The 15,541-nt window shown below is 44.2% G+C and overlaps 1 protein-coding gene across 1 annotated transcript in view; it reads right to left on the reverse strand.

Moving 5' to 3' along the window:
* The window catches only part of SPON1 (spondin 1), a 169,023-nt gene that overhangs the window by 140,194 nt on the left and 13,288 nt on the right, over positions 1–15,541 (reverse strand). Inside the window, exon 2 of the mRNA XM_075280902.1 lies at positions 5,728–5,834. Within this exon, the coding sequence (XP_075137003.1) occupies positions 5,728–5,834 (107 nt within the window). The remainder of the gene's footprint in view (positions 1–5,727; positions 5,835–15,541) is intronic.

A 15,541-nucleotide genomic window follows, 5' to 3' on the forward strand; every position in this document is an offset into this window, starting at 1 on the left:
ATTGACGGATGACAACGCGGGGACGCCCGACCCTCACTCATGGACTTGGTAAGTTCCGTTTGATCGAACGTTGCCTACCCCTGAAACGAGCATTTTCCCCCATAGACTATAATAGGATTCGATATTCGATTCGAGTAGTCGAATATTGCGGGGCTACTCGAAACGAATATGGAATATCAAGTATTTAACTACTCGCTCCTCTGTATATACTACTTCAAAGAAATTTCCAATAACCCCTCCATTGGCTGAGCGGCACAATGTGGACTCTGTCCGAGTACAATGACAACCTCAGGATCTCATTACAGTAACATTATTCTTGTAGATACAATTTACAGAACTTTTACAAGTAGAACATTTTCCATACGACATGGGGAAAAAAACCACAATGTGACTTGTATAAGGTCACGGGAAAGCGTGCAAGGAATGTTAAGCAATTCCTAGAAATATTTAGAGGAAGAGCGAGAAGAGTGACCCCTAAGACACTCGATCATCCTATACACACAAGCTAAATGGGATATAGGAGGAATCGCGGACAAGCGTGAGAGCCGATAAGAAGAGGCCGCGCGCCGCACAGATGGGAAGATTGCAACGGACAAGATTCAATTATGGAGGAAAGGGCATCAAACTTCATTTACATAATCATCTGCCAGATAAATATTAATTTTATCGCTCCGGAACTGTTAGTAACCTGGAAATATTACATCTAATGAGAGCTCAAGATATATGCTAATGATCGACTTATCCTCCAGCTGTTCAGGGTACATAAAAGTCTATGATATATGGCGTGTCAAGTGCTTATAAATGATCGTACTGGAACCAGACGTTCAGGTGGAGCAACTTTACCACTGAATCAAAGTAACGTACAGATGTAGCAGAGCTGAGCTACATCGGTAGAGTTTACGAGACTTACTCATGGGTGACCTATCGTTAGGATCAGTTAGGTTGGGGTCCGACATCCTGGAGTCCAGGTTTTAGGCTCTTCCTAGGATCCACTTCCTCTTCACAGTCATGTGATGTCATGTTCACCCATCACATGGCCTGAATGGGATGGAGAACCAACTCCATCCACTGTACAAATGTATGGCGCTGTACTACAGAAGAAGCTTCACCGACCCAAACAGTGGATCATCCAGGACACAATCTATGGATAGGTCACCATTTATTTAACCTGGAAAACCCCTTTAAAGGGGTTCTCCAGTCTAGCAGGAAAAACCACCAAAGGGTGGAGGACCTCTTCTGATGTTGGTCTTGGCAGGACCAAAAGTGGTAAAGCTCCTTTGACCACTGTAGACCATCACTGTTCTCTGTGGTCACATGTGAGTGACTGGTGATGTATCGGTGGTGATGTCACCATTATTAGGAATGGAGATGGAATGGTGGGAGTAGATACCTTCATTTTTTCTTCCAAACCTTCCCCGGGCATCAGTGGGATTTCCTGTTCCCCTTTAAGATAGGCATAGACTTTCATTCAAACTTCCCATACACATGGTTTGGCCACGTCCATATGTGTTCTCAATGGAGAACATTAGACTTCATGTGACCATCCAACTGGTAATTGATGGCATTTGTTTGTACATGTGATTTGGGTCCAATATCTATAATTAGAGACCGCGCTCCATAGGAATGAATAGGAGTGGCCGGTGTGCGGCCAGCACCGGCTGCCGGCGCTTAACCACTTGCTGTTCGCCCATTCATTCCTATACGAGTAAGGTATTCGAAACTATGTTTCGAATACTGTTCGAATCAACTCTATCTAGAATAATATCACTCTTGGTTCTACCCAAATTAGAGTCTCAAGCCACCCAAATCCAATATGATGAGGTTTGCCAATCTCTCCTTGGGCTTGGTCTTGGCGCCCATGATGCTTGTGATCACCGGCAGACATTTGCCCCTTATCCCTTACCGCCCATTGGACTTCCTATAATAGAATCCTTTTAGTTTCAGAATTCTCTCTCTTTTTGCTACACAATACACAACCCCACGTCCCCCGGGTTCCCCCTGCGGTGTTTCAGTTTTACAATCCATCTGAAATAATGACTCTATTTTTCCTGCCGAGGTTCCCGCTTTACCATTAATCCTCCATTGTACGGCCGGATTAGTGTGACCTAATTGTATTGTTTTGAACTTTTGGTATTAAATTGTATTTTTTTGCACCTTTGTGCTTTCCTGTGATTTATCTAAACCATTAATCGATTTGTCTGTCGCCTCCTACCTCGGTATTCGCCGCTTTCTGCCAACTAAACAAACAGATTCTCTCCTCCAGTTCATTTGTTCAATCCATAAGGAGCCTATGAAAGGGCACATAGATGAAATGTGTTTCTACGCGTTTCCCACCGCCGTGCATGAAAAGCTTTATTTACAAAGCCGCGGTAACATTCCTGCTTGTGCCGGAGCCGAAGTCGCAACGGATGGGGGTTGGCGCCTACGGAGCCCTGGCAGGGTGGCGCATTTGTCTACATACAATCATGGCAGCGGATCATGGTATAATGCAATGTTTCCTATTGAGATGTAAATGTAGGATTAGTTTGATATTTTTGTTAGGTATTCCGATCCACTGTAATCTTTTGCAAATTTTGTTAAAGACTCCAATTTCTCACTATGCAAATTTAATACATTTTCGCAGCAGGCAGGCAAATCCATTGACAAGCTGCAATAAAACTCTCACTAGATGCTCAAGTCCCGCTGAGACATCCACCTTACCTTAGCTCAGATTTGGTTAAGACAATGGCCAAGGTTTAATGTATCGTGGCTAGAGATGGGCGAACCTCACTAGAGTCAAGAATATTCCGGAAGTTGTTGGTAAGTTTAGTTTTGGACCAATCAAGAACAGAAAGTTCTATTACTATACGCGGGGATATGAAGTCTCACCTTACCTCCGTTCTACTTGAAATGGTGTCCAGTGTTCTTTCAACCTCTTCTTGACGTCAGTCGTAAGTGGGGTTGAGCCGATCTTGAGATTTCAGGATCGATTTTAAAATCCGATTTCCGATCATTTTCCAGCCGATCACAATCGTGATTGTGAAATTTGCTCAATCGCCAATCGGGATCCAATCTTCCCCGATCCCGATCACTCAACCCCAATTGTATATTATATATACAGTATGGTTGAGCCGATTTTGAGAGTTCAAAATCCAATTTTCGATCATTTTCCAGCCAATCACGATCGTGAAATTTGCTCGATCGCCAATCAAGATTCGATCTTTCCCGATCCTGATCGCTCTACCCCAGTCCTAAGTCATCATGACGTTGATGCACCCATTCAAGGAAAAGGTCAAAAGGTACTGAGTAGAGATGAGCGAGTAGTGTTCAATCGAGTAGGTATTCGATCAAATACTATGGTATTCGAAATACTCGTACTCGATCGAGTACCACTCGCTATTTGAATGGAACAGTTCGATGCAGAACCAGCATTGATTGGCCGAATGCTATACAGTCGGCCATTCAACGCTGGTTCTTCTCCTATAGAAGTCTTCTCCGTGTAGCTTCCCCGCGGCGTCTTCCGGCTCTGAATTCACTCTGCCAGGCATCGGCCTGGGCAGAGCCGACTGCGCATGTCCGCTTGTAGTGCGAGCATGCGCAGTCGGCTCTGCCCAGGCCCGATACCTGGCAGAGTGAATTCAGAGCCGGAAGATGCCGCGGGGACGCAGCGAGGAGAAGACTGCACGGAGGATCCAGCCCGACCCTCCCTCGTGGACTTGGTAAGTATAATTTGATCAAATGTTGCCTACCCCTGAAACGAGCATTTTCCCCCCATAGAGTATAATAGGGTTCGATATTCGATTCGAGTAATCGAACATTGAGGGGCTACTCGAAACGAATATCGAATCTCGAACATTTTACTGTTCGCTCATCTCTAGTACTGAGATAGAAGACTGGACGTCATAGCGGTGCCTGGAGAGCTCAGAAAAGGTGATTACGAGTTATTTTTTTATTTCTTCGCACCTACCCTGGACCTCCAATTCTTATCCTCTGGGGACTGATCTACCAATTCCGAGGTTTGTCCATTGTTAAATTAGGCAGACACGATTTCCATACATTGTATCTATACAGCTCCGTTCCATTGACCAAATGGGTTGAACTGCAATACCACATACAGCCTGAGTACAGGTGTGGTGCTGTTTTTAGAAAATAAGATTTTATGTCTCCTGGACAGGTTTCTTACTTTCCTTTATGCGCCGTGATATTATAGCTCACTAGATTTACCTTTGCTCGAAATTTCCACTTCCGTACAAAAAATGTCACTGAAATGTGAAAAACCCCACGCATTCTACACCGCGCCATTCACGACCCTTCCATCTGTCGATTTACATAGTCTTTCCAAATTTCGGATGATCAGAAGGAGACAAAGTTTCCGTTTATGACTTTTTCTGCCTCTTCGCTCTCCGAGTGTTTTGTGAAAGCTTCAGACAACCACAAGACATGTTATTTTCCTTGTCTTCCCGGTAAGTTGCGCCGCCCCAGGCTTTTCCATTTAATACTATAGCTTTTACTTTCCCCATTACAGTTCTGTTTGAAGATAACTTAATCCTGCCAGAGAATTCTTGCAATATCTTCCCATCTCTAAAACAACACGCGAGGATGGTTTTGTGGTTTATTTGTGGTGAGACAGAGTTCCGGTCGGTAGAACGAAGAAGCCTTGACAATCCAGCACCGGCATGTTCTTAGCCGCAGCGGGGTCTGTGATGTCATACTGTAATGGAATTCCCGATAATGAAAAGATAAATCTGTCTCGATTTTCTGAAGATTCCGTTTACAGATAGTCAGGAATGTTCTAATATTGGTTTAACCCATAAGTGAACTTGTCACGGTGTATAGTCTGACTTTTCGTCTCGCCTCTTTCCATGTTTAAGAGTCCAGTGGGCGGTCCTAATTAGTAATTGACAGCAATATAGGGCAGGCTGGCAGTTCTTGAGTTTGACCACCTACTGGACTCTAAGGGTAAGTTCACACGGAGTAAAATGGAGTGTATTTTGGAGTGTAATGTTACACGTGTAAAAAATTTACACGCGTATTTTGGAGCGTTTTTTTACACGTGGCGTTTACGGAGCGTTTACGGAGAGTTTTTTTGAGCGTTTACGGAAGCGTGTTTTTTTACACGCGTAAACGCTCCAAAAAACGCTCCCTAAACGCCACGTGTAAAAAAACGCTCCAAAATACGCGTGTAAATTTTTTTACACGTGTAAAATTACACTCCAGAATACACTCCATTTTACTCCGTGTGAACTTACCCTTAAGCCCAGGATCAGATTTGCACCTTCCACGCTGGGTTTGTCTCTCCATTGGGGACTCTGTTGCAGAGACTGACGAAAATTGGTGCAGAAAAAAAGTCCTGCACGAAGGACTTTTTTCTCCACCGCTTCCAGTATCGAAATGGCCAACACCATTACAGTCAGTGGGGTCCACCGGGTTGCATGTATAACCGCTGTGGTAGCGGAATGACTCTGCAATTTGATGGAGAGCCCATCACTAGTGTGAACCTAGCATCAATGTTTCGAGAGGCGTAACAAAATGGGATACGATCTGTTCTGGAACGGCAAAGGGACAACCAAGGAAATCTAAGACCTAAACCCAAAACCTAAAAACTTCTCCTTTGGTATTTCCTTCTACTGAATTGATACCCAATCTAAAAATGTAAAGTGCGTCTTGTGTTGCCAAAGCTTCTGACTCACTGAAATCCGGACAAGCCCAGACTGTCAGAACGTAATCGTAACATCTGGAATTTCTTACCTGAAAGGACCCGGCGTGGTCGTCTTCCTTTTCCCCATCTTTACCTTCCTTCAGTGCAATGAGCGTAAATCCTCTAAAGTATGCGGGACTGGCGGCGGAGAGCGATACTGGAATAGAAGGAGAATACATTGAGGAATTAGCTATACGGAAAACTGTAGTAGACTAAAGCCCCGCGTAGCGTGCGGGAAAAAACGTGGAGGAAACGTATTTGACTTTTCACAGAACATATGCAGAGTTTTGCTCCATTATACCTATAGGAAAACCGCCAGAATTTCAGCAGGTATAATTGACATGTGGCAATTTACAAAACCGCAACAGTTTGGGAGATCGCAACATTTGCACTGCACATATTTTTCTGCAATGTGTGGATGTAATTTGCTATAGTCCATTCCACTTTGCAGAGTGCTGTGGTTTTTGCAATGGCAATATCTCAGGTTGCAATTCACATCACCACCACCGGGTGGCCACATAGAGTAAACCTACAGCATAAACTTCTCCAGACAGAGTATCACAAAATCACGTTTCTTTTTTTTAAAGCCGGTCATTTCATGCCATACATTTGGTGACTGGTGAGGAAAGACTCTATATACCCTCCGAATGTCTGTATCACTCTGGTATTGCTAAGGGTCTATCCCATGAATTGGGAACCTAAGATTAAGTTATTGCTCTAACTACACAAGTATTTAGCATTGACAAGTGGAATATTGAACCCTATGACGGTTGGGCATCTGCCATGGCCAGTAAAGTAGATAGGAAGCAAGGTAGTGCCTAAGGGCTGGGTAGTTGAGGGAGGCCATAGATCCGCAGACATGCCAGACGGACTTCTGTCTATCATATACTAACCATAGCACCAGATCTGAGAACAACGAGGCTTCCGACTATATACAGGGACAGAATTTTGCTTTGTCATACCATAGAAACACAGCGTGCTTCCTGGAACACGATATAGTAGGACTACATGCTTTATTAGCTTGATGGAAGTTGCCAAGACAGACTCAAGGACACATCGACTGATGCCATTCCCTTAGGCTACAGGTTTCTTTAGCCTTCACTTATCTCTATAATTTACCATTTAGTCCATGAAATCTGAAGTCTAATGAAATTGCAGAATTCTCTTTAACACTGTATCAATGCTTTATGGGATATACTCGTTCTATGTGGCTACATATCTATAGATTATTACCAGCAGATACAGTCACTTTACATTTGCTGTTCGGAGTCTACAGAAGTCGGGAGTCAATCAGTTTCTTTCTTATGTTTTATGCTGAAGGTTTAGGATACATTTTTGACAAAATTGCCAAATTCAACTGAACTGGGCAATGGGGTTGAGCCGATCTTGAGATTTCAGGATCGACTTTAAAATCCAATTTCTGATCATTTTCCAGTCGATCGCGATCGTGAAATTTGCTCGATCGCCGATAGGAGTCTGATCTTTTCGCTCAACCCTAGTCAATGCTTCTCTATGGGAAAAGTCACTTTTAGGTTTGAGCCGATCTTGAGATAACCTCTGACCTCGATCCCACTGGAAAAGATCTGGATAGGAATTCCAATCGCTATCGTGAAATTTACTCGATCACCGATCGGAATCTGATCGCTCAACCCTACTGGGCAACCATTTAATGTGTGTGAGGACGTCAAGACTCTCCAGCACATGTTGGGGGAGATAAATATCGGGCTGATGATCTTTAACATGCCCGATTCCTTGGTTCACGCCCAAGATTGGTCTCCATTTGGGAATTCTGTTTCCGAATCTGCTTGAAAAATACTGCGAGCATTTATAGTCTATGGCAGGGGTTCTCACACTTTTTCAGCATGTGAGCTACTTTATAACATGACCAAGTCCAAAGATCTACTACCCACTTCTTGTGGGCGGGGCCGGGATGGGCCTGTGGGCGGGGTGGGGAATGTATGTGGGTGGTGCCAGGCATGTGGGTGGGGCCGGGCAGAGCGTGAGAGCAGGAGATAGCGGCGTTCTGTGGCCGCCCAGGGATCCTGGCTGTCTGCTTGTTCACAGTGCAGGCTGAGAGTTATCTCTGGACACTGGCAGGCTGGGACTGTGGTAGCCCTGCCTGCCAGTGTCCGGAGATGACTCTCAGCCTACGCTGTGAACAAGCAGCACCCTGGCCCCCTCCATCCCTAAGAGCGGGGAGCGCGTCATCCCCCAGAGCTGCTGCCCGGTCGACTCTCAGCCTGCATTGTGAACAAGCAGCACCCCGGCTCCCTCCATCCCTAAGAGCGGGGAGCGCGTCATCCCCCAGAGCTGTTGCTGCTGCCCGGTCGACTCTCAGCCTGCACTGTGAACAAGCAGACACCGGGGATCCCTGGCTGCATCCCCCGATCAACTCATACGTCCATTGCGATCGACCGGTAGATTGCGACCAACGTATTGGGTACCCCTGCTCTATGGGGTCCGCAGGTTTCCAGGGGTAACTGCTTTTTAATTGGGTTTCCGTTTTTTGAGCCCCCAAAGGTAAGAAAGGACACGACACATGTGTAGGAGCGCAACGTCTAAATAATACCGTAGAGTTTATTACCACCATCAAATAAGGAGGACAATGTAACTCTATAGTTTATTCAGCCGTCTCCAAATAAGAGTCTACGAAAATCTCGTCCCGACATCGCGCCTGAAGCGCTCACGTCTGCCTAGGGATTGTATTTACCCCTGTGCTTAATAAAAAATCACTACAGCATACGATGCAAAACGAGCTCAGCAACTCTTGGTAATGGGCGATGGTTTGTCTACGCTAACATCATTTACGGTTCATCATACGACATCCTATGGAACCGTTACTACCACTTAAATACACATTAATTCCCGTTAAATGGTAACGGGTGATCTAACATCTTGGCTTCCACTGTGGATTATTTAATGTTATGTGTACACAAAGTATCATCAGATACATTTGGATACGAAGCTTCCAGATGGCGGGAAAAAAAAAACATCTACTAAACAAATGTCTTCTGTCCAAAAAACATGGAGCGCAGCCCGCGAGCTGATGAGCGGAACTAAAAATGCCAACCTCAGGAATGATTCCACATGATGAAGGTGTCGACTTACATTTGTGTAGGTTGTCGGTGATGATTTGTATTGAAGCTATGGTAAAGGGTCGAGTCACTGAGCTATGAAGATGATGGTGGAAGTCGGCGGACGTCGTCCCCTTCCATAGTCGTGTCCTAAGTAGTTCGTAAGCAGGAGTCCTCACTTGGGGCAAGACTTGACCATTATCCGTCTGCGTTATATGTGTATTATTGTGTATGTCATGGTTTGCTAATACTGTATAAGGTTGATCCAGGGTTTCATACTGACTGCCAGATTGGTGTCAGGAAGGAATTTTTTCCCCTGAAATGGGGCAATTGGCCGGAGCCTCATGAAGTTTTTTATCTTCCCCTGGATCAACACTGTAGGGATTGTAGGGTTATAGGTTGGACTTGATGGACTGATGTCTTCATCCAACCTCATCAACTATGTAACTACTGTATGTGACTACGTATAATGGTCTTAGGCTACTGTCACTTTAATTGCCACTTTTTGTTCCAACATGTTCCATGTTCTGGAGAAGTTTTGAAAATTTTTGGAAAATTTAATATGAATCTGGTTTGTTGCCCATCCCGTAAGTCAGTGAACTGTAGCGACTATCTTAAGAGCCCAGGTCTGTGTGAGCTTGGCGTGAATCCAAGAATCCTGCTGACCTACCGACTCTGGTGGAAGCCATTGCCTGCGTTTCAACAAGCTGGTGCCATGTTGCTGTGAGGTTGGTCTGTACCGGAAACCATCTTATGTAAAGTGCCTGGCGATACCAGGTCCTGCAAGTTTCTGATTCCTTGCTTGGCCACTACACCACCAAAGATGGACAGCCCTGGTCTATATTGACTAGTTGGAATACAAATGGGGAATCTTCTGTTCCATTGGCCACCACCACACCAACCATGATGCTGCAGATAAATTATTACCTGCATTGGTGGGCATGGCTTAGGACGTGAGCAGGAGCCCCTACAATGTCATGTATAAACTGGAAGACTATGGCAACATTGTAACCAATTGCTCTGATGCATCTAAAATAAATTCTATATCTCGTATACAGACCTCTGTGTCGCCATTGTACTAGACTACAAGCAATCCCGTAGTCAGGCTCCTTACTTTTGTCAGATCTATATTCAGCAGGTTGCAAAAAGTATGACAATACAATATATGGAACAGAATACGAGTAAACTATTGTGTTGCGATCCTCATCAGCTAGATGGACGGAGATATTTTTTACTCATCCGGCTCCCTTTCTAAAAATATTTGGGCTCTGATAGATCCATAGGCATCAAGCAGAGCCTGTTAAAACTGCCATGAAGGGGAACTTCTGAAGACATGGATAAGACAGCCTGCCTAAGCGGAGAATAAGAAGGTGTCTGCATCATTATCTCCTGATAACCTCAAAGCTACGTCTGCCCTTGGTTGATCTTGGTTGCCTAAAGCTGCTTCATATTTGGAGCGTAATCTGAGAATCACATGCTGTACACATACACTCCGAGGGTCCGCGTACATGGGAAGATTCTCTGCCGCTAACAAGCATGAGAGATAGGCAGAAAAGGATTGTAAGGGGGGTGAGCATTTATCAATGGGATCACTGTTAACCCTCTCCGCTCATACCCATTACATTATGTCAGCAGCAAATCCAATCATTTTTTGTAAAAATCCAGGCAATTTTGGTACGTTCCAGATCACCACCTGCCCTGAAGGAGCATTGTGGCCAATTTTTTGGGCAGTCTTGAAGGCATCCCTTTCCCCCAGACTACAAAGTTGATAAGTAGGAATCCCCTGGAAGGTGAGACCAATAATGGATCATTTTTGCAGCCATATAAAACATTTGATCTCCCGACAAACTAAAATTTGTTCAACCAATTATTGGTCCTTCAGGCTGAGGCCCCAAATTGGGGAAAAGCCGCTTTTTTGTTGCAGATTTTGCTTCAGTTTTAAGATAAAGCCAGACGTGGATTCAGTAGAACAAATTGTAATAGATCATCCACACCTGTCCCCAGGGCTCCAGTGTCTCCAAGCAGAGTCTGTTCCTGCTGCTCCGGTGTTTCCTTGTAGAGGGAGTTCCCACCGGTCTGGGACATCCCACGTCCTTTTCTTAGACCAGTGCGGCCAGTCACGTGCATCGGGAACTTCTGCTGGAAGGAAACACTGGAGCAAAAGTACCACTGGGCTGGGAGACACCGGAGTACCGGGGACAGGTGAGTATGTTTTTGTTTTGTTTTTCACCTCATATTAAAAAAGTGGCTATCATGGACAATCCCTTTAAGATGACTCTACAGATTAGCTTCTATTCCACCAGCCCAACCCAACAGCAAGCTTAATGGTTACAAATTGTAATGGGTAAGCCAAGGAACCTTGTGAATATTTCCAAAACGATCTCGGAAGGTTCACCTAAATCTAGGTGGATCTAAAGACGCTGCATAATTCCTCCTCGATCGGAGCTAATTTGCATACCTTTAATCCCAAGGAGCATTGCCTAGCCTATAAGAGTCCTTACATCAACTGGAAGTCTCCACAAGGAGAAACAGTATTCTCCTAGACCAATCTTTAAGAACATGTTTCAAGTAGAACTTTGCAACCGCTTGATAGAGTCACAGCTTGCAAGAAGTTTAAGTGGTCGCTATCGGGCCCCGGATCATGAATATCCCTCTGCCACATAACATACACCACTATATTAAATAGTGCAAAGTAGGTCGTGGCCCTATCACAGAATTTGCATTGGGGCCCGGAAGCTGCAAGTTACATCACTACAAGGATGGCAAATACCAAGACCTTCTTGGTGGATTGAGCTGTAACAAGCGCCATGATCGAGGGGTCCCTACTAGGGTTGAGCCGATTTCAGGATTTGCTCGATCGCCGATCGGAATCCGATCTTTCCCATTCGCTCAACCCAAGCCTCTACTTCCTACACCTTCCCTGTTCTTCATTCCATACATAAGACTTATTACAATCTCCCCTTGCAATAGGCAGAAATAAGCTGCGCAAACAATGAAAAGCAGAAAAACGTCCAACAATGACTCGAGTTCCCGCATTATAATGAACCTTAATTTATCTGTACGCCGGCTACATAAAGATGCCAAGTGTATCCAGGCAATATATAATTTACAGAGCTCTTTCATTCTCGACAGCACTCCGAGGGATAAGAACATGGAGTTCACAAAAAAGTATCACAAAGAGGCCGGCGCAGACCACAAACCTCCAATTATCCAGCACTCTCCAGCCGAACAATAACTTATTGCACAGCACAAAGCAATCTGTTGTTTAGATTGTTTTTCTTGCTGGGGGTCTTAGGGGTTAAACGCGGACGTTTCATCCTAGTCGCACGCATCAAATATTCTAGCTATGAGTAAATTAGTTTATTTCAGAAAGACTCCATCACGGATTCGGCGGATAGCATTGATCCTGCGGATAGCTAAACTGTGTTATCCTTCTAAGTTGTTGCAATGATTTTACTGATCTGATTTGTATCGCTTCAATTGAAGATGACAACAATGAGGAGACTTATTGCTACAATGAAGGTATCTCTGCCTGCAGTAAGGGGTTAAAGAGGACCTTTCACCAACTCCAGCTCTTTGCATCGTTCAATAGGCGCCGCTTTGCTGATTCCGGCGCAGTTGGAATTTTTTCTCTAGCCCCCACCATTCCTGAGTAATCCTTTCTTTTAGTTTCAGCCCCTAATATGCAAATAAAGATCTTTACTGTCAAGTGGGTGGTCCCAGATCTCCAACAGCCTAGGACCACCCACTTGACAGTAGAAAGCATATTACATGCTGAAGCATAAATGTTTGCTCAGGAATGGTGGGGACTTTGAAAAAAATTCCAATGGAATTAGTGGAGCTGCGCCTATGAAAGTGTGCTGGGCTGGAGGAGATCTGAGACCACCCACTTGACAGTAGAGAGCCTAATTAGCATATTGGGCACTGAAACTAAAAGAAATGATTACTCAGGATTGGTGGGGGCTAGAGAAAAAATTCCAACTGTGCCGGAATCAGCGCGGCGGCGTCTATTGAAGGATGTAAAGAGTTGGAGTTGGAGGAGGAATTGAAAGGTCCTCTTTAAGGGGGAAGCACTGTTTTTTTTATTTTTGCATTCTTACTTGTTACTTCCATTCCAAAAGCCATAACTTTTTTATTTCTCCACTCACAGTGTCCTTTTTTTTTTTTTTCAGGACACATTGCACTTCATGACGGTACAAACGGGGTCAGCATGGGTTAGAAATAGTCAAAAAAACCTGCTTTTTTATGGCTTTTGTTTTTACTGCATTGACCGCGCAGCAAAAATAACTCGTAACTTTTATTTATATCCTTTTAGGGAATATTGGACTTTTGATGACTTTTTATTCAATTTTTTCTTAGGAGGCGAAATCTTGAAAAAACATTGATTTAGATATTTTGATTTTCTTTATTGCCGTGGGTTAAATATTTTTCATTATGTTTTTCTAGTTTGGGAGTTTTCGGAAGGGCGGAGACCTCAAGTGTTTATGTTTATTACAGATTCTGACTGTGCGGGATCTGTGCCGGAAAAGATGAAAGGGAGTTGGGAAGGGAGGTGGCACAATAAGGGATGGACAATACTGCTCTGACTGTGGACAATACTGCAGGATCTCCTGATAAGATTCTCAATCTGACTGCTTTACCTTTAAGATTACTGTGTCAACCTGCATTGCTTCTGCAGTTTCAGAAGTTTCCTGGGTTAATCCAATTATCTGCTAAGGAGGCCTATATAAGACCCCTCCCTTCTGACACAGGCGCCAACTAATGGTTTTGCTTACCAGTTAAGCTCTGCATCTTATTTCTGTTCACTATTGCTTCAGTCTGACCCTTGGCTTTTTTTTGGAGACTCTATTGCCTGCTGATTCTGTCTTTGAGGTGCCCACTCAGATTTGACCCTTGGATTGCTTCAGGAAATCGCTTCTGTTTTCTGGTTTTGCCTCTGACATCCTCTCCTGGTTCTGACTTGTACCTGTACGACTGTTTTTGGTTTGCGGTGTATTTATTATGTGGACAGTTATCTGTTGGTGACAATTCAGACTTTCAGATTTAGCAAAGTCCATCTGACTTCGCGGCTGGCGCTGGTGAAGGCATCTTGGGGTCTGTCTTGGCCCGCACTACTGTACTTATTCTAATTACCAGTCTCCACTGCTCATTGTTATCAACCAGCTAATGATGTTGCTTTTGATAGACCTTGTATTAAAACCATAACACTAGAGATGAGCGAACACATCAGCCGTTCCGAACAGCACGCTCCCATAGAAATGAATGGAAGCACCTGGCACGGCGACCGGCCGCCGGCAAAGTGTACATGCCAGGTGCTTCCATTCATTTCTATGGGAGCATGCTGTTCGGAACGGCTGATCCGAACAGTGTTTGCTCATTTCTACATAACACCTCTGTTGTGTAACACCCGGGGGTTATGATACCCACTCAGACATATTTCAAGACCTGAGATTTGCTGTGCTCTTACACCATGTCTTAGGATACAGTCAGGTCCCATGAACCAAAAATGGAGAATTTCTTTTTTCTGGAGGACCCAACACATGGACATTGTGCAATACCACACTTCTCCTCTGGTAGTGCTGTTGGGAAACTGAATACTTGCCAATGTCCTTCTGCCCTGCTAACATCATGGCAACTGTTAGACTAGTCCAGAGGGATGTCAAATACAACGAAGGGGTTGAGGCATGAAGAGCTTGACTTCTTTTGTTTAGGCTTCCACTGCCTTGACTCGGAGGACCTAATTTCCATACTCAATAGAAGCTGACCCAGAACTCATGAGAAGCCCTATACGGTACTTATGTTTTGGGGGGGGGGTTTTGTGGGGGGAGGGTGAAAAGAAGTAACAGGTTCCCATTAAATTACAGTGTTACCTCTTTAAGGTACGGCAAGTAATTATACATTCATGGAGAACGTTGCGTGGTCCTCATTGTTCTAATCCCGTGATTCATCCCTAGAAGTATAAACAGCAATGTATCTGTAGGATTCGTTCTGGTTATGATGTGATCTGAAGAAATATAATGTATTCAGAAAGCTGAACACAGCATGGGGAAGATACAGTGAACTTCTTATCTACCGCTGCATGCGCAATAAAACAAAGAAGACTCATCAAAGCCGAGTCTAATGAAAATTGTAATCACTGCTTGGAAATTGAAATGCCTATCTTTATACATGTATCACCGGAATATTGTGCGAGCGAAAATCGTATAATGTGCAAACTATGAGCTATGAGGGTTTCAGGCAAAAAAAACATGGGCTCTGTAATGTACAGTCATCACAATACGCCGGCTATAATGTCTATGGTGGTATGGTTCATATTCTTAAAATTTGGATTTAAAGGGTCCTTCACCCCCTCCACCACCACCAACTCTGACTCTTTACACCCTGATTTAGGAATATATTCTCTAGCCCTCGCCATTCCTGAGCAATCACTGTTGTTAGTTTCAATACCCTACAAGGTGTCGGTGCAATATGGGCAACCCTAAGTCTCATCTTGTGGCCCTATCTGTGTAAGTGTCAATATAAGTCTGCAGAACCAGGAGGCGCAGGATGAACAGTGATCTATCCTTCTTCTATATAGGAGAGTACTACTCTGCATTGATCTGTAGGAAGGTACAAAAAAAGAACCAAAGGGGTTAAAAGACATTAAAAAAAGCAATTATCATCAATGTTCATTTCCATCTGCAATCTATGGGAATTCTCTCGATATAGTCATTTAATGGTGAGTGAATGGAGGAGGAATGGTGCGTCGCGCTCAGAACTTTTGGCAGGCGGGTTATGGAAGGAAATGAAA

This window comes from Leptodactylus fuscus, chromosome 7, assembly GCF_031893055.1.
Source record: "Leptodactylus fuscus isolate aLepFus1 chromosome 7, aLepFus1.hap2, whole genome shotgun sequence".
Taxonomy (NCBI): Eukaryota; Metazoa; Chordata; class Amphibia; order Anura; family Leptodactylidae; genus Leptodactylus; species Leptodactylus fuscus.